This window comes from Acartia tonsa, chromosome 7 (genome assembly GCF_053477335.1).
Source record: "Acartia tonsa isolate MP-2025a chromosome 7, ASM5347733v1, whole genome shotgun sequence".
Lineage (NCBI taxonomy): Eukaryota > Metazoa > Arthropoda > Copepoda > Calanoida > Acartiidae > Acartia > Acartia tonsa.
Window position 1 is genome coordinate 22,140,595 of NC_137266.1, and position 20,128 is coordinate 22,160,722.

At 32.6% G+C, this 20,128-nt stretch overlaps 1 protein-coding gene across 1 annotated transcript in view; it reads right to left on the reverse strand.

Moving 5' to 3' along the window:
* The window catches only part of LOC145324201 (uncharacterized), a 63,219-nt gene that overhangs the window by 31,279 nt on the left and 11,812 nt on the right, over window positions 1-20,128 (reverse strand). The window contains exons 7-10 of the mRNA XM_080166822.1: window positions 17,278-17,426; window positions 11,120-11,178; window positions 10,159-10,234; window positions 5,327-5,416 (exon numbers count right to left, since the gene is read on the reverse strand). Of these exons, the coding sequence (XP_080022948.1) occupies window positions 5,327-5,416; window positions 10,159-10,234; window positions 11,120-11,178; window positions 17,278-17,426 (374 nt within the window). The remainder of the gene's footprint in view (window positions 1-5,326; window positions 5,417-10,158; window positions 10,235-11,119; window positions 11,179-17,277; window positions 17,427-20,128) is intronic.

Genomic DNA, 20,128 nt, shown 5'->3' on the forward strand with positions numbered 1-20,128 from the left:
ACAACATTTCTGTCAGAGATACCTCCCAGAGTGTGGCATTCATAGTGAGGCGCGCGTTCTCCGTTGTGCGCATTTTCTTTTGTTTATCGCAGAACGCATGAGACAAATTTTTTGTCATGGAAATGTGTTTAAATACTAGAACCCAGCTATAAGTCTGTCCTGCTTGCACAAGACGTAACCAGGTAACAATTTATTACATGCTTGTTGAATATAGGGGCGTATCCTGAAGTAATTTATTTCAATAAATAAAAGGCATATTATTTTCTTTGTTTTGTTTGATAAAAAAGACCAATTGTACTTATGTAACATGTTAATTTTGATGTGTTACATTTAAAATAATATTCTGTACTAGTTAAAACAATCTATGACCATATTACGCTTAATCAATCTGACTATTGCATTTCATATGTGTTATTTTTCTAATGTATTTTATATTTTTTTAGATGCACGGTTTTCATCTTTCAATAAAGATTTGTAAATTATCTGCGTTATCTATCCTCATCAGACAGCAAGTATTGGGTTGATAGTCTATCAGCAATTTGACTGAGCAAAAAGATCTCGACCCCAGTCACGCCGATAAAATAAGGTTTCCTTGTTTTCTATAAAAATAGACTATAAAGAGTTTTTTAAAAGTTAAAAATTGAAATCTCCCCAATATCTTGGTCAGAACAGGGGGGTGAGGGCAATAAATAAAAAATACACTGTTAGCAAATCTGTAGCTCAACTAGGAATTTAAAATGACATTTAAAGGTTTATACCTTTCCTTGTTTTCTAATAAAATAAAATGTTTAAATGTTTTAAAGTCAAAAATTGAAATGTTTATTGAAGGGGTTTATTTGATTTTCTATGTATTTGACTAATATAAACTTTAAGGAAAAAATTGATAGTTAAGAGTTTAAATACTAAAAGCTTGTGTAAAAAATGCTCAAATTTGATTTAGATAGGGTGGTAAGTGCCTAATAACAGGTAGTTTATAAGATGTGTGTCTTAAATTTCCAGTATTGCTTTGAAACTGATTAGTATCTGCTGGATTAGAACCGGTTCTCAGTTATACTGTAAAATCATATATAGCATTGCATTACAAGCAATTTTCCACGGAAATTAAAACCAGTTTTGTTATCCCAGCTTACAGTGTTGATATGTTTTTTCAAGACATGGTAAAACACTTTTTAATACTGATTTATGACCTTGAAATAACTGTCTATTCTTTCTAAGCAAAAAAAATTACCCAAATGAGTTTTAAAGAAAATATTTATAACTAGACCTGTGAATTGACAAAACTCATATTTATTGATAAAATAAAAACAAAAAGTTATCTATTTTTAGTTCTTTGGTATTTGAAAATATTCTATCTAAACTTCTGTTTAAATATTTTATTTGATGGATTTGTGCATTATTATTGAATGCAAAACCTTTATCCTGTAAACAGAGAAATTTTTACCTCTTTGATGCACTTTTTATCTGTTCAAATAAGTTAAACTTCACAGAGTGAGAAAAAAAATCATACTTCTTATGCAATTCTTAACCCTTAATGTAAATCCAATTCTAAATATTTTATGTTACATTTTTTAGGTAATATAACTTAATTATACAGGAAGGAATGTCAATTGACAGTAAATTACACTGGTACCCAAATTTTTAAGCACATTATATTATTTAATGACTCAAAAATATTTGGTACTTTTTAAAATTATGATAGGTTGTTTCAAACAAATAGTGTCCAGACCACAGTAAGCCCAGGAATCCAATTTTGTGGAAAAAATTAATAACTTCCTTATTTTTTAACCAAATCGAACAATTTTTTTTTTAATTGGAAGGTTTTTATTGTATCTTTTACACAATTAACAAAATTACACCCCCCCCCCCCCCCCAAGATGATTGGGGGGCCAAGATATCCCCTTTAAAATGTATAATATTTATAATTCTTATCCTAACTTTCTCATTTTTACCATCAAATTCAATTCATTTTTTAATTGAAAGGTATTTAGAGTACTCTGTATTAAAAAAAAACCAAATTTACCCTAAACCCCTACTGGGGCTACTGGGAAAGGGTTAAAACTCACCCACCCAACGGTGAAAAAATAAGATATTTTTCTTCTAATTCGCTTATTTTAAAATCTATTTCTACAAAATGTACTCTGATATATATATAAGAAAAATTCATGTAACCTAAAAGTACCCCCCCTCATCCCAAGGGGCGACGAGGGGGGAAAAACATCTTTCCCCCCCCCCTCAAAAAAAAATGTTAAATTTTGATACTTTGACAAATTTATACCTAATTTAAAATTAAATATTTTAACTAGCTTAAAATAGATGAACTACTTTATTTATTTTTTTGTGAAAATTTAGGCTGGCCTGGGCTGCCCTCCATCCCCCACAAATTATCCGCCACTCCCCCCCCCCCCCCCCATAATTCTTTGTCTCCGGCCCGGCTGGCTGTCTCATTTTCCACAAAAAATTAAGATCTTCCTACTAAATTTAAAGTTGATCAATTCGATTGCTGGCGGATTTTGAAGGGGGTTTAAATTGACCAATAGGATGACAAGAGCTGAATCTTGCCCCTGGGGTATAACCAAAGGGGGCAGGAAAAATGGAATTGCAGGCTAGCTGCTGGCTAGATGGTAAAAAAAAACATTAAATTAGGTTGCCAAATTTTATCTATCTACGCAATAGTCAATTAATGTTTTTTTTATTCAAATTTTTACAAAGAAATCATTTAAGTATCATTTATATCATAGACATCCAAGGGGGGGGGGGGTAATGGGGTGATTACCCCCCCCCCCCCCAAAGAATTTGGGGGTGCCGTATATTTTTTCATTTTACCCCCCCCATTTAAAATTTACCCCTTCCCTGGTGGTGCCGTTTTAATCAATAAGTTAATAATAATTAATCAGTCAACATGGTTTTGACATTTAGCCTTAGTAATAGAAATGTAATTGATTGCGGAGATTGCTTAATTGTTCAAAATGTAACAGCAGTCAACATACAGCTCGTAGCTGTAAAGCTGAACTGGCTAATGTCCTAACCTATGAACGGCAAATGATTGAGAGCTGTCTCATTAAATCCTAAATGTTTTTTTTTATTAATATTTTTTTTAAACTGTGTTTTTGTATAATTATTTTTAGTTTGCCTTTAAAATGCTTTGAAAGCACGAATTTTTTTTAAAAAGAAAAAAACTTTTTTTTTGTGGGGGGGGGAATATTTACATATCCTATATTTTTTTTTTTGGGGGGGGGTTAAGTCAACAAACATCTAGTCTTAATTTTAGTTATAAAAAGAAAAATTGAAGAAATTTTTTTTGGGGGGGATGGCAATTTTTTTTTCTTGGGGCGATTTCTTTTTGGAGGGTGGTAGTACCCTCGTTCAAAATAGTTATTAACCTTTCCAGGACTTATGTGAACCTATTAAAAGGAGAACCATATCGGTTCAGTGATTAGCAAGATCCTTTGGTACACACACATATTCTGTTTCTTTTATATAAGGATTATACACTAAATTTAGCTTAATAAGGTTGCGTATGACCTTTACAAAAATGTTTAAAGAGGTTAAGCAACTAAGTGAAAGTTAATAAGACCAACGGGATCCTCTTATATATTGCCTAAATAATGCTAGAACTTAATCCTAAAAGTTTTCACCTCGTTGCTAAAAAGATCAAGGTATTTGAATCAGAGCTTTAAAAAATATTTAACATGCTCTTTTTTGCATTTTCACCAACTTTCTTTAATACGGATTTAAGAGGTTTTTTTTATACATAACTATTTAGTTTCTTGTTATCCAGCGTTAGATAATTGCAGGACGTTTCTAAAATGGTATTACATTACGTCCTAAGTTAATATTTGATTAAATGGCAAGTAAAACAAAAAGAATTTTAAAAATCATTTTTTTGGGAGATTTTTGTATCTAAATTTTGTGAATTCCAGGGTAACAACTTCAGAAGGCCATAAAAACTTTAATTTTTTATATTTTTCATTAATTTAAAATGGCAAACCACCTCTAATATGATAAATATTAACATGGACTTTTAAAATAATTGATTTTCTAAAGTTCGATTTTTGGGCATAAATAATTTTTTCCACAAAGTTGGTTTCCTGGGCTCACTGTGCAGACTTTTCGACCAACAATTTTAATCTACAGAAAATGTAATGTTTCCAAAGGGGTAACTTAATCCATAAAAAATATAGTCATTATATAGATCATTTCATTACAGAACTTTTGTGTGAAAGTTGCTTCTTTCTCTTATAATCATAATCACCATCATTGCAATAGATCTGGCATAACAAAAAAAATTTAAATCCATACCTTTGATAGTTTCGATTAATGTTTAGGATGTTGGTTGTCTGTCCCCTTTGATTAAACATAATTTTTAAACCACTTATTTAAAAATTTTAGCCTCTCCAAAAAATTCTTACATTTCTTAGAAATGGAATAATGCCAATGCATTGTGCATCCATGCTAATACCATTTTCCCCATTTCATTTTCCTTACATTTGATTTCTGTAGATAGTCAGGGATAATGGCCGATAAATTGATGTACATCCCTAACGACTTTACACAAAATTACCCTTTTAGTAGATCTAAATTAGTTGTTGAAACTTTTGAACACTCAACTTAAAGAGCCAACAAATAAAAATTCACTAAATTCACAAAAGTTGTTACGCTAACGAATAAGAAAACGTTATTTTAAAACTTTGGGGACCAGTGTAGTAAACAGCCCATTGTCTCCTCTCTCTCTGGTAGATAGTGCACAACATTTTTCTAAATCCTGGCCTGATGGAATTTCTTCTTTTAGCAAAGTGCGGCCAAAATTTCCCTAATTGCCAATAATTACGGACAAAACAAGGAAAAATAAAAATAAATACTTATTGTGATCAATTAAATAACAATTTACCATGTTTATGTACAAAACAAGTTTAGGTTTCACGGTAAAAAAGCCTTTTAACAGCAAGCAATAATAACCGAAAAACACATAGTTAGATATATAAAAACATTTTATTTTCTTCGAAAAAAAAACAAGAACATAAAAGATCCTTTTCTTGTACATGAACAAGTCGAATGATGAAATAAATAATAAACCGATTACAGTAGTTTTTTTACAGTGTGTTTTAAATAAACGTTTACCTCTCCAATGGATGTAGAAAATTCGTAGATATTATGACGGGGGAAAATTTGACGTTAATTTATTAGTCAATTGGTCATACATTATGAGGCAAAGAAATGAGGTAAAGGGAGGGGAAGGGGTGAATCGTTAATTTAGCCCGCTGTGTGTTTCACTGTATTAGAAAACATGAAAATCTGGTGTAATATCCAAGTAATAAAAATCCATTACCTTTTCTTCACTTTCTTTATCAGGCAATGAGTTGCTTGTTGTTCTTTTTCTCAAAAGTTTTCTTATTATCCTCTGCTGCTCAATTATTGTCTAAATATTAGTTTTTTTATTAGATTTATTAGTAGTGAAGCTACTCTTTATGTGATTGCAGCTGTTCCTCCACTGGTTATACGTTGCTCTGTATTCAGAACAGTGGCGTTCACATGAAAAGGAATATTTTAGTGTTGGGGGGATGTGACACCACTTCTAAATAACTTAAAATCATCCAGTGGAAAGCCCTTCAAGTATACAGGGGGTATGAACCATTAGGGGGTAAAATAAGGCGAGGGCAAAAAATCCCAATTTTCAAATTTAAGGGGGTTGTTGACATCCCTCTACACCCCAAGGGGATATGAAACCATAGGTGGTGAAAAAATACACCAACAACAAATTTGGTAACTCTCTTTATATATTACTCTCTAAATGTAATTGTATGTCAAACCTCATGAATGGAAGCCGCTTAGCTTATACTGCTTATAGAGTAGCTCCGATTTACTACTAAAAAGGATAAATGCAATTCTATGCGTTACAAAAGCAAATAAAATTCATGGATTTGAAAACAATCATCTAAAGAAAAACTGTGAAACTAAACATTTTACACCAGCCTTAATAACGTCTTCATTAACTTTTCAATTTCTTTATAGTTAAATTGTTGGCTTCACAGTCCCAATAAAAGCCTCTAGGGACAATTGAGGGAACATTCCCCTATTTCTAATTTTAGTTTTGAAAATATTGTTGGGGGGGGGGGGGGGGGGGAGTTATTTTTTTCTAGGGGCGATATCTCCTGGGAGGGTCGTTTTACCTTACCAAAATAAAGTTATAAACCTTCCCAGTACCTATGTAAAGCTACAATGTAAAGAAGAACCATTTCGGTTCAGTGATTAGCGAGTTCCCTCTGTACAGACACATAGATACACAGAGATCATGCTACTTTATTATAAGTAAAGTCAGCATAAAGGTCCAGCGAAAACTAAGTTTCAGATGTAACGAATTTTTATACTTTATATATAGTTAGCTACCGCTACTAAAAGTTCCGTTGAAAAACATACTTCATTTAGTCTAAAATTAATCCATCAAAAAGTTTTTTTTCAGATGAATTATTCCTTGTGTTTAAGAAGGTTGTGTTAAGACCACATAGAAAAGCTTCTTGATCAAATATTGTTGTGTGTTCAGGGTTTATACAAGAAATAGATTCTTCCATAATTTCCCTTGATATTTAGACGGACCAGAAATTTAACCCCTTCCCTATTTCTATCATATTTAGAATGAAATCATTTTGCTTTGAGTTACTTTAGATAAGGTTACTTAGTGTATTGAAAAAACGACGGAATATTTAAAAGTATATCTACTATAAAACTGGAGTATGTTTGAGACAAAGCCAATATTGTCCTTTTGTGACGTCATAAATTTCGGGATAGGAGAAGGGAAGGTGGGGGGAAGAAAATCTCTTCAAAGGAGACTGGAGAAATGAGGTTTTCCTTTCCCTTTTCTAAAATTTATGACATCACAACAGGATAACATGGACTTTGACATGTTCGAAAGTCAACATTTCTCATTGGTGGAGTTTTCAATCTCAAGTAGGATAAATTCTTACGGTTTCCCTTTTATAGTAAATGGAGCCAGCTTACGTCAACAACGAAATTAATTCGAAAAAAATCACGAAACCTATGTGTGATTTTTAGCTGTAGTTGAGTGTCAACACATAACCTTTACATCTGCCCCCAAATAATATTTTACATTTATTTCGCTAGTTGGTTATACCTTATTCCTGAAATGGAGCAAACTTTTTAAAAGAAAAAGGTACTTCGAACTTATTTTGGGTTAGGTCAGTTTAAGTAAAACCCTGCAGGATATGACTCCACAGGTGTATAGCCCCCAGATGGGACTAAAAACATCTTTTTCTTAAAATGAAAATAGTTGGGGCTTTAGGTGGTCCATTTATATAAATAGATGAAAGTAACTTTATTGTGTTTCTTCCTTTATAACAGAAAAATAAGTGAACAAACACTTATTTTGGATCATGTTGGGTGTACAACAAAAGGCCTAATGGTTTACTATTTATAATTTTTTTGGCCACGAATTTCAGTGATGAGTCTTTGCTCCATTAACCCTAATAGCTCACATGTTATTTTGTACATCACTATATTGATTTTTATTTATTTCGACCTCGTGGTGTTTTTATAAAAGTGGTCTTGACTGACAAATCATCGACATAATGATATTTCAAATCACTTCAATTACTTTTAGTAAGGTTTAATAACAATGGTCATCGACATGATAAATGATTATAGTTTATCATTCGACAAGAAAGTCCTTTTATCGTGTCTTCGACATTATCCCATGTTGTTTTTAATACCAAAGATATATTACACGTGGAAATTTACAACAAAAAAGAGCATTAACCCACAAAAAAATATTTCCTTTCAATAGTACAAATAAGCGTGAATATGTAAAGGAAATAAACAAAAAAATATTGCTTGGAAAAATTTTCTTTGTAACAATTTGAAAAAAACATTACGGCTGTTCCGTTTTCGAAAATAGTTGGCAGTTTGACTAAAGCGTAGCGTTTGATAAAATATAAAAAAATAAAAAAAAGTTTTTTAATATTCTATGAAACCCCAATTAAGGGTCCGAGCCAGGGATCTAAAGGGCCGTAAAATATATGTATATCCCCAATAATGACACATAAAATTACCCCTTCTGTAATAACAATCAGTGGTTGAAACTTTTGAACAATCAATTTAATACACAAACCAATGAAAATTCAGTAATAATCTTCAAAATTGTTAAGCCAACGAATGAGAAAAGGTTAATTTAAAACTTTAGGGACTAACCCTGAGGAAAGTTTTGAAATCATTAAACAAATATAAATAATCTTTTTATAAGCGAAGTGTAAGCGAAGATACTCTTTATTTTGGTCCTTAGGTCCGTCCGTAGTTTAGTAAAAATAGCTCTAATGTTTATCTAATAAAATATTTTATGGCAAGAAGGATTTTAACTTATCAATTGGGCTTTATAGTGGTTTAAAATTGGCTTCCCTGCATGTCTTTTAAAATGATGAAAATTATAAAAGAAGGGTGGGGGGAGGGAATGGTTTATTTAGTGATATGAATGAAAGCACCGCATGTACAGTATATTTATGTGTAAAATTATGAATGAAATGCACAATATAAACTAACTAGGCTTATTAATTTAAACTGCACAAACATCTACTGTGTGGTATCAATTCTGCATATTTTTTTTAATTAGCAAAAAATGACAAAATCTTAATATGAAATAGGATGGCTATCTGTCTGTGTGTTGTGAAAGATCTCGCTAACCACAGGACAGATATGGTTCTCCTTTATATTGAAGCATTTAATCGGTAGTGTAAGGTTTGTAATTATTTTGAGGAAGGGTACCGCGGCATTACTAAGAAAAATCGCCAATTGAAAAAAAAAATACTCCCCTTCCCCAACTTTAAATTTAAATTTTGAAGGCTTTTGTAGAGGTCGTCAATTCTACTATGTGTTGACCCCCAACGAAAGCTGAAATTACGAATAGGTTCGTGATTTTTTTCCGAATTTATTTCGTTGTTGGTAAAAGCTGTGTTTAAATAATCATGCGGTTATGATGATTTTAAAATACAATAATAAGTGTGTGGAAAAAATTTACAATAAACACAACTCTTTCACAACAATAACAATGCTAAAATTACAGGGAAATAAAGAATAATTTGTCAGAAGAAAGTTTATTTTTAGACAATCGAAAATGAACCAAAGTAAGTATATTATTTTTTAGGTGATTAAAGTTTTCTAAATTTTATAAATGAAATGTTTTCGCAACAAAAGTTGGTGAGGGAGTCATTTTTAATTTTTTTAAATAAGACATTTTTGGGGATGTGGATTTTTTTGCATTCTCCTAAAAACATTGCAAAATTTTTCTGAATTTTGTGGAACGATTGGTCCAGCCGTTTACGAGATCTCTAGAATTGCAAATGTTATAAGTTGCTATGCTACCTAAAGACAAAATTGTCCTTCTTATATAAACAACTTCTTAAAATAATCTGTTTCTTGATTGTTTGATTCCTTCCAACATCGAGTAAGATAGAAAAATGAAAAAAATAATGAAAGAATTCTCTTGAAGACTTCAGCTTAACCAATTTAGCAGAATATTTTAAGACTCTGCATTCATTTTTACACAGATACAAATAATATATGTTGTAGCATTTGAAATAAAAATATAATTTTATCAAAGAGTAAATGATATGATAGGAATCTTCACACAAAAAAGCAGTTTTAACATAAAGCAGCCATTAACCCCTATGGATAGACAGACAATGTTAAAGATTCATAATAACTTAATATAGCATAAAATTACTCTTTTTATAGTAACCAGCTACATACTATTGACATTTTTTATGATAAAGCAAGGTGATAAAAATTAATGTAAAATTTAATCATGTTTAATTGTCGCATCTTAGACGATTGACGTACTTAAAGTAATTGAAAGAGTGACGGATGTATGGTCAGTCATACCCTAAATGTAGAATAGCAGGTTATTTAAACTATTTGTTCAGAGTGAAAAAAAAAGGACCAACGGACAAGGCCCTAATTGTGAAGTAGCTTAGTTAATAAAAATAAGTTTTTCCCTCTTCTCTCTCTCTCTCTCAGTTAAGAGAATCCAAATGTTTTTTTGTTTTTTTTTGTAGAAGGTTGGCTAACTCTAACTACTTTTCTAGTGTGACAGATTGACGTACGTACCGAGATATTATAATTGTAAAGAGGCTTCGCCAATAAAAATGCGTAATTTACCTCTTCTCTCTCACAGATAAGAGAATCCAAATATTTTTCTTTGCGTAGAAGATTTGCTTGCAGTACAAATAATTGTCTAAAACAAATTAATTTAGGTTATTATTATAAAAAAAAACAAGGATGATAAATAATTGTATTTAATATTGAGATGTTTGAATGAAAAAAAAAAGTTAATCTGTAGTAATTTACTTAAAATGAAGATTTGATCTTTCTTGTTAGATTTACCTGTTAAGTTGCTTCACTTTCTAGATTATACTTTAGTATTACAGGAACCATCATCAAGGCTTGAAATCGATGTGACAAAAATGACAGGGTGAATTACCATTTAAGCTATGTCAAAGTCAGTCACTCAATAAATGATGAAAAGCTTCGCATACAAAAAATGAAATAGACTTTCGGACATTGTCTCAAAAATATGATGATGTCCGCTATCTTCTGTACATATTTTACTTCCTGTAGGGGCGAAGCCAAACTTACATATAAAAAGTAAACAACAACAACTAAACAATGTCTGTATAATGAAGTTTATAAAGGAAGGTATGCATTATTAATAACGTGTAGAAAACATTAAACTAATTTACGAGAACAAATACTTGTATAATTTAAACAAAGGTGATTACATCCAATATAATAGACACTATTTATAAAGTAACAGGATGTATATCTGTTTATATGTCTGTGTGTTCGCACTGAAGGATCTCGCTAACTGCTGGACCGATATTGTTCTTTTTTACAGCAAAGCTAATACAAATGTGAAAAAATAACCAAAATCATAAAAACGATTTAATAAAGTCAAACAGTTACCCAAAAGATTAAACATATCAGAGGGCAATTTTTTAATCTAAAACATTATTTCAATCTAAAATAAAATATAAGGAAAAAATATTAATAGCATGTATTCAGAGACGGACAGATAATTCGAGTTATATAGTAGCTTCCTACTAAAATCAAACCAGCATACCTTGAGATTTGTGCTAGATTGTCATTTTGATTTCGTTTCAGTTGCTGTATGTAATCATCCTAAAAAAAATAAAAGATGAATGCATTTAATACAATTAAAATGAACAAAACTTTTTTTTTTCATGTATTTTCATATCCTTACTAGCGGCTTCGCCCCTAGCCACTAGGGGCTTTCTAGAGGTGATAAAAAAATTAAGGTGAAATTTGTAAAAGGACCAAGGAAATCTTCTGCAAAAAAAGGACCAAGGAAATCTTCTGCAAAAAAAAATGGGGGGGGATTTTTTTGTTTTTTGGGGGGGTTGGGGGTGTCCCACCTCCCTAGAAAATAGCCTAAAACCACCACAGGACCAGTAGGTATATACCCTGAAGAGTAAAATCCAATCGGTTTAAGAGTTACCGAGATCTTAAGCTTCAGACGGACGGACGGATAGACGGACAGACATCATTCTACTTTGTATTATAGATACTTATAATAGTAACATGATGTCTTTGTATCTGTCTATCTGTTTGTGTGTAGTGATGGATAACTTCTGGACCGTTAAGTTTCTCCCTTACAGCAAATATTCTTGTACACAGGTCCAGAGAAGATACATAAACATTTTAGAGAAGGGAAAACCTTCCTTTCAAGAGAAATCTCTGCTGGCATTTGTCTGGTCTGTTGAGCATCGCTTTCATGGATGTTGTTATCCTTTTTTTTTAGATAATATTATATATTATAATGTAAAGTGTACTTAAACTTAAGTGTGACCCTTATTAGGTTAAAGGATTAATTATATATGGAAATATTAATAAGATATTACTATTTGAAGTGTTTTAATAACGCAATATATATTATCTTGAATCTTTATTAGAAATTCCTTTTTAAACAATATTGATTATAATATTAGGTTAGTTTATGTTTGGTTGGCTAAGATTTTACTTTTTATCTATTAAGGTTAGGTTTGCCCTTACGCAGGGTGCGGTGGAACTTTGTTTGAATTTTAAAAATTAAGCTTGGGTTATCACTTGATTTGTACATTAGCTATCCCCTAAAGGCTATGGGCAAAGTCCTCCGTTACATAATAAAGAATAACCCAGCAACAATAAAAAAAACTAGATATATAAAAAAAGGGATTGTATAATGTATAAAAATACAATTAACTACATTTGTATATAGATAATAGATGTATTACCCTAGTGATCAATCAGACACGATAATCCGTACAACTTGAAATAGAAAGTACTAATAGACTTTGTATATTTTTTATCTTCAGTCAGAAGATTCAACTCTAATACGGAATTTTTTGACAATAAAAGATTTATCAAACGAAATTCAAATGTTTTATAACTGACTTATAATAATAAAATGCCGTTTAAATGTAAACTTTCTGAACAATAATGTGTTTGGATTGTTCTAACACTAAGCTTATATTGGTCCAATTAAGTGAATGTTCATCTAGACCTAGACCGTCTATATTTATTATATAGATTATCTTTCGTATAATGATACATTTGCTGGTATGCCATCGCTGACGTATAATATTATATCCGCGTTCATGTTTTGTGTAAGTCTGTCTTTGTGTTTGCAGCTTAAGATCTCACTAACTGCTGAACTTATAAGGTAATTATTTGCAGTGAAGCCCCAAATAGGTCAGGGAAGGTTTATAATTATTTTTGGGGAGGGCACCTCAAACCTCCAAAGAAAAAATACCCCAAATTATTTTTTTACTTTTTCTTTCAAAACTAAAATCAAAAGCACCTCCCTTCCCTCGTGTGCGTAACGGCTTGTATCAAATAAAGTTTTTAATGGTGATACTGAAGGAAATGTCAAAGGAAAGGGGCAATATATTTTATTGTATTGCCATGCTCTACATGTGTGGAAATGTATACATACCATGATTCCTTCATACCAATGCACATTGGGGCAAATCAACCAAAAAGGGGATTTAATTATTTAGTACCCTTAAAATTGATCTCACAAAAATTTCATTTTATACTTTTTTGTAGGTAATTTAAAAACAAACAAATTTGCTTTTATGTTTTTTTCTGTCATTTGAAAGAATTATGGAGATAAAGGTCATTTTATGAAGGTAGATAGAAAATTACCAGATTAACCCCTCCCGAAAATAGCCCCCCCTTACCCTATCCATCTATCTATCCATCAATATATCCATCTATCTGTCCATATATCTATCCATCTGTCTATCCATCTATCTATCCATCTACCTATCCATCTATCTATCCATCTATCTATCCATCCATCTATCCATCTATCTATCCATCTATCTATCCATCTATCTATCCATCTATCTATCCATCTACCTATCCATCTATCTATCCATCTATCTATCCATCTATCTATCCATCTATCTATCCATCTATCTATCCATCTATCTATCCATCTATCTATCCATCTATCTATCCATCTATCTATCCATCTATCTATCCATCTATCTATCCATCTATCTATCCATCTATCTATCCATCTATCTATCCATCTATCTATCCATCTATCTTTCCATCTATCTATCCATCTATCTATCCGTCTATCTATCCATCTATCTATCCATCTGTCTATCCATCTATATATCGATCCATCTATCTATCCATCAACTATTCATCTCTTTATCCATCAACTATCAATTTATCCATTCATCAATCTATCCCTCTATCTATCCATCTGTCTATCCATTTACTTATCCATCTATCTATCCATATATCTATTCATCTACCTATCCATCTATCTATTCATCTATCTATCCATCTATCTATCCATCTATCTATCCATCCATCTATCTATCCATCTATCTATCCATCAACTATCTTGAATTTTGTGTTTAAATCGTCTAATTAGGGGTTTTGGTTATCAGAGCAATATGAGAATTTTTTAGTAGCGCAGCTACCCTATCACTAGCTTTTTGGGCACTTAAAAGTGTAACTATGTCAATTGTAGTCCGATTTTAGTGTTCAAAGTGTCAAATTTGGGGTCATGTAATTCATTTCAGTAGGAGGGGAGGGGATGGTGTAAAGGGGGTGGATGGGGATCCTTATTTTAGCAAGCTACAAGTTTCACTTTATTTTTATGTTTAATAAATCCATTATAAATGTGGGCATGATTAACATAAATTTTTATTAACTAATATCTATATTTATAATGATATTATGATTCTTGTTTACTGTTCATATGAATACTAGCGGCTTCGCTCCTAGCCTCTAGGGGATTTGCCCCAAGAGGTAATTAAACAAGGATGACAACATCCATGAAAGAAGCGAAGTTCTGAAATGGAAGGACAAACAAACATTAACACTTGTGAAGTGTCAGAACTGAATATTAATGCATGTCTATACAAAATTGTAATTAAAACTGATTAAATACATGTTACTGTTTAAGGACATACTGACGTTTTTAGGACTTGGTTATAGAGTAGCTTCGCTTATAACATTACACCTTATTGAAATAGGAATCAGAATTCAAAAAATCAGATGAATAGGATATTTGTAACATTCAAAACCATTATTTGTTGTCAAAAAAGTAAAAATCAGCTTGTTATAAATAGATGTACGGACTTTCTGGTAACGATTATAGAGTTGCTGTGCTTTCTAAGTCGTACCTAACTGTTGTAGAAATCAGCATGAAAAGTTTGAGATCGATAGGACAGTTCTAGCCTGTTTAAGTTAAGTAAAAGAGCTATCTGTACCAGATGTACGGACGGACCGACCCTAATTATAGAAATATGAAAAAATTGAGGAGGATTTTTATTTTTGAAAAAGAGCTTTAAACAACCACAGGACCAGTATATATATTACCTGAATAGTAGAATTCAATCTGTTTAGTGGTTAGCGAGATCTTAAGAGATGGGCGGACAGACAAACAGACATCAAGATACTTTGTATTATATATTAACACCTAGGGATCTAAGGAACAAAACAATAACCGATTAATATGTACATCCCCAATATTGATACATATTTAATAAATTATATTACAAAATTATTTGTCTGTAGTGGTTGAAAAGTTTTGACACTTATCTTAATGAACCAACCAATAAAAAATCAATTAAATTTCCTGAAGTTCTTATGCTAACGAATATAAAAACGTTATTATAAAACTTTGAAGGTTGGGGACTAGTGTAATTAACAGTCCCCTCCCTTTCTAAATAAAACTGCTGACATTAAACATGAATACCATGTAACTACATAATTTAAAAACAAAGCATTACCAATAGACAGACAGATAGACTACTTGCTAATTCCAATATAGAATGATTATAAGAACCTCACGTTATTTGCATATTTACTTTACCTTTCCGCAGTGAGGTAGGGGACATTGGGCTGTTTATAACACTAGTCCCTAAAGTTTTACAGTTGTGTGTTCAAACGTTTTAACTACTAACTTTAATCTACACAAGGGGTAATTTTGTGTATTATCATTGGGGATGTACAACAATTTATTGACCTTTGTCTTATCCCTTTAGATCCCTGATATATGTAATAATCTATAGAAACGATTATTTAGTTACATTAAAACATCAAACATAAAGAAGTTTAGATTTAGGTTTAGCCCCCCCCCCCCTCTCCTTCCCATCATTTAGTGGAATAGAACTTGAAAATACTTATTATTAACTTTAATTCTAAGTCAGAATAAATATTTCCCAATATGTCTATGTTTTTGTGTCTTTTATTTATTTGAATTATATCTTAAGTTTTGACTTTAAAAGTGCATTTAAACGCTTTTTCTTACAAACTTTTCGTGCACTTACGTTCAGAAAACGAACTAAAAACCCCTACGGGGGCGCAGGGGGGTAAGTGAAACCAGTACTGGCGATTAAAATATGTCTTTGGGTAATCAAATATCGTTTTTTTAGCCGGCGACACCCGGCGAAAACATGTTTCCTCTTACTGTGATCTTAAAAGTTGATTAAAAAACAAACAAAAAAAAACTAAAATCTTGACTTCAACTAGAATTATTTAGGACTAATTTCTTCAATTTGTGTTTTTTTCTTTTATAGTGTCAAAATATATGTAATGCATGAATCATCAAAAGTTATTTTGTCTAATTACGTTAATTCTAAGAGATTTTATAATACTTTTAAAATTGTTGGTGAAACACAAAAAGTATGCCTTTTTCTGTTAGAAAATTTTTGCATTTCTTGACTTCCATGCATTAGAATGCTTACTTGAAAAGCGTATTTTTACGATTCCTTTGAAATCTGATGTACATTGGGTATGATAATACTCATAGAATGTTTAAAACTTGATTTGGGGGTGGTGAATTGATGCCCCTTCTTGCCCCTATGTGCAATGCTTTACAACAAAAATAGCATAAAGGCTTAATAATATATCCCAATTGAAAGAGTTTAATAATATAAGGAAACTAAAAGCATCTAAGACAAATTTTTAAACTAAATGTTAATATTTTGATATACATATATGATTATTAATAATTTTTTCACATTGTCACTATTTATCAAGATTCGGGCTGGGTAGAATGTCAAAAAGAAACCGTTGTAAAGATCGTAAATTGTAATAGTCCCAAAGATTGTATTAATAATATCTCTCCTTCGTTGGCTGAAAAAATATCGGAAATTTTCAGGGATCGGAAGCCTCACGTAAGCCGCGTGTAAGCCTCAGTGAAATCGTGATTTTATCACTATAAAATTCAGCTGGATGTATAAAACGGCTCTTTAGCAGACAATCCTTCTTTCTGAAATTTTTTTTTTCTGCTCACAAGCAGGTTTAAAACTGAGGCTTATGCGCGGCTTACGTGAGGCTTCCGATCCCTGGAAATTTTACCAAATCTTCATTTGATTGTGAAACTTTCAGTGTAATAATTGTAAATAAAACTATAATTATAATATACAGAAAAGATAGTTTTCGTTATCGTTATTAGGGGTGTATGTATATTAATTTATCGTTCATTGTCTTTTAGATCCCGACTACTTAGATCTTACACCAGAATATCATGTTTTCTAACAAAGTGTATTTTGTAGTAAGCTAAAATAACGTTATCCCCATCCAATCCTCTTCAACTAGATTAACAAATTTGACAATAAATTAAAGGGGAAATAACAACCTAAATTGATGACAATTTTCCCTTGTTATAATATCCACGTATATTCTACATCCATTTTACCATTTGACTTTTTAAAAAGCTCTGATAATTTTATTTTTAAATCTTACCCTATCTTCTAACAAGCGAAGGAGGTAGAGAAACCGTAGAGAACATTCTGTTTTACCACAAGGACGTGAGTTTCCATTGATATCAGCCTGCAGGGGAATTAGCAGAGGGAACAGGGTGTCGTACGGGTTCAAACCAGACGTCCATCCACCTAAAAAGTAACTTAAAATGATTAAATAACCAGGGCAGTTTCCCTCAAATTAGTAAGTCCCGTACACAAACCCTCCTCCCTTATTTTGAAAAATATGTAAATATCTATTTTTGTTTCTTTAGGTAAGATTAAGTTAGGTTATTTTCAATTTATTTTGGGAGAGGGGACAGCTCTAAAGCTACTTTAAATGAAAGCACCCAAAATCTTGTCGAAACGAGAATGTCATATTCATTTGGTGTATCAATAGATCACTAAAATTAAGTTTCCATTAAATATTAACTCATTTGATCTTAGAAAATATATCTTCTTCATCTTTATACCAGCGGTTACGCCCCTGGAGGGATGGGGGGGGGGGAGTCGCCCTCCCCCTGCAATAAATTTTATGTTTAAAAAAGAAAAGATAATAGAATTTTTAGTTAGGGGCATTTTTTTCTAGTGTTGATTTTTTTAGAGAGAGTGTTGTTACCCTCTCCAAAAATAGTTGTGCACCTTCCCTGGATCTATATGAAGCTTCTCTGTAAAGGAGAACCATATCGTTTCAGCGGTTAGCGAGATGCTTATGTACAGACAGGCAGAGACACATACGGACAGAGATCCTTTTACTTTATCATAAAGATATTTTATTTGCCTAAACACATCCTTATACTAAAGTGACGGGATGTCTGTGTGTTTGTGTATCTGTGTGTCTATACCAAAGGATCTCGCTAATCGCTGAACCAATCGGGTTCTCCTTAACAGGGTAGCTTCTCATAGGTCCCAGGAAGGTTTATAACTATTTTTTGGGGGGGTGGGACACCTACAACCCCCCAAAAAATGAAAAATCCCCCCCCAGAAATTTTTTTTTTGAATTTTTTTAACTAAAATCAAAAATGAGGGGGGGGGGCACCCTAGATATACCACACTTTTCTGGGATCTTGCTGAGTCAAGTATCAACTGTTGGGAATATCAAAGGATTACTCCATGCAAAATTTGAGCCGGATCCGGCCAAAACCGGCCGTGAATTTTATGAAAAACCGGTTTTTTCCGGTTTTTAAGGGGTATCTGTAAATCGATTCAGCTGGAGCAAAACTGGTTGGAGGTACAAAAAATTTTACTTCACATGAAATTTATCCAATGCAATTGCCTACAAAAATGTACTTAATCATCTACTCGATTGGACAACTCTTTCCCCTCCTAAATGTCCATTAAAACCTCGGAAACGGCAAAAATCGCCAAAAATCACGCCTTCGGCGGCGAATAACGGCTAAACGGTCAGTCGGAGGCGAATGAAACATAAATAAAGAAATGTCCGCCTCAAAAAGTTGTTCAACATCAAAGAGATGCTTGAAGTCTCTAAAACGACTCCTTCCCCTCCTTCAAGGGGAAAAACTGAAAAAACGTGATTTTCAAAAGTATGCCCACTTCGTGGGTGTGGGGGGAACTGAACCCGTCACCCCAGGGTCACCAAATATAAAGTCTAGGCGGCCCACAATGCTAAATTTTTACCAAGTGAAAGTCTTGTGTCAATATCTCTTATGAGAAAAAAGTTATTAATTAATTAAAATTTCAAATTGTGATTTTTTGATGGATTTCTTTGATGAAATGACAGGCTGGTCAATTTTTAGGCCATTTTTTGCGGTTTTTGGGCTGTCACGTCCAAACGGTTTGATATAATCTCACGGGACCTTTTGCCCAACCTAAGTCTGGTTATTTGTGAGGTCTAGGAAAAAAAATCAGACTTATGCAAAAGATTATAATCATAATCTTTACACAGAAAAATGGCACGAGGTGAGGGTTTGAGGGGGCAAAATGAGCCAACCAGCGATTTTTGACGGCGCACAGCGACGGTGTGCTTCATCCAATCCGGGATTTTTTTTTCTTAGACCTCACAAATAACCAGACTTAAGTCGGGCAAAAAGTCCCGTGAGATTATCTCAAACTGTTTGGGCGTGACGGCCCAAAAACCGCAAAAAATGGCCTAAAAATTGACCAGCCTGTCATTTCATCAAAGAAATCCATCAAAAAATCACAATTTGAAATTTTAATTAATTAATAACTTTTTTCTCATAAGAGATATTGACACAAGACTTTCACTTGGTAAAAATTTAGCATTGTGGGCCGCCTAGACTTTATATTTGGTGACCCTGGGGTGACGGGTTCAGTGCCCCCCACACCCACGAAGTGGGCATACTTTTGAAAATCACGTTTTTTCAGTTTATCCCCTTAAAGGAGGGGAAGGAGTCGTTTTAGAGACTTCAAGCATCTCTTTGATGTTGAACAACTTTTTGAGGCGGACATTTCTTTATTTATGTTTCATTCGCCTCCGGCTGACCGTTTAGCCGTTATTCGCCGCCGAAGGCGTGATTTTTGGCGATTTTTGCCGTTTCCGAGGTTTTAATGGACATTTAGGAGGGGAAAGAGTTGTCCAATCGAGTTGATAATGAAGTACATTTTTGTAGGCAATTGCATTGGATAAATTTCATATGAAGTAAAATTTTTTGTACCTCCAACCGGTTTTGCTCCAGCTGAATCGATTTACAGATACCCCTTAAAAACCGGAAAAAACCGGTTTTTCATAAAATTCACGGCCGGTTTTGGCCGGATCCGGCTCAAATTTTGCATGGAGTAATCCTTTGATATTCCCAACAGTTGATACTTGACTCAGCAAGATCCCAGAAAAGTGTGGTATATCTAGGGCACCCCCCCCCCATTTTTTTTACTTT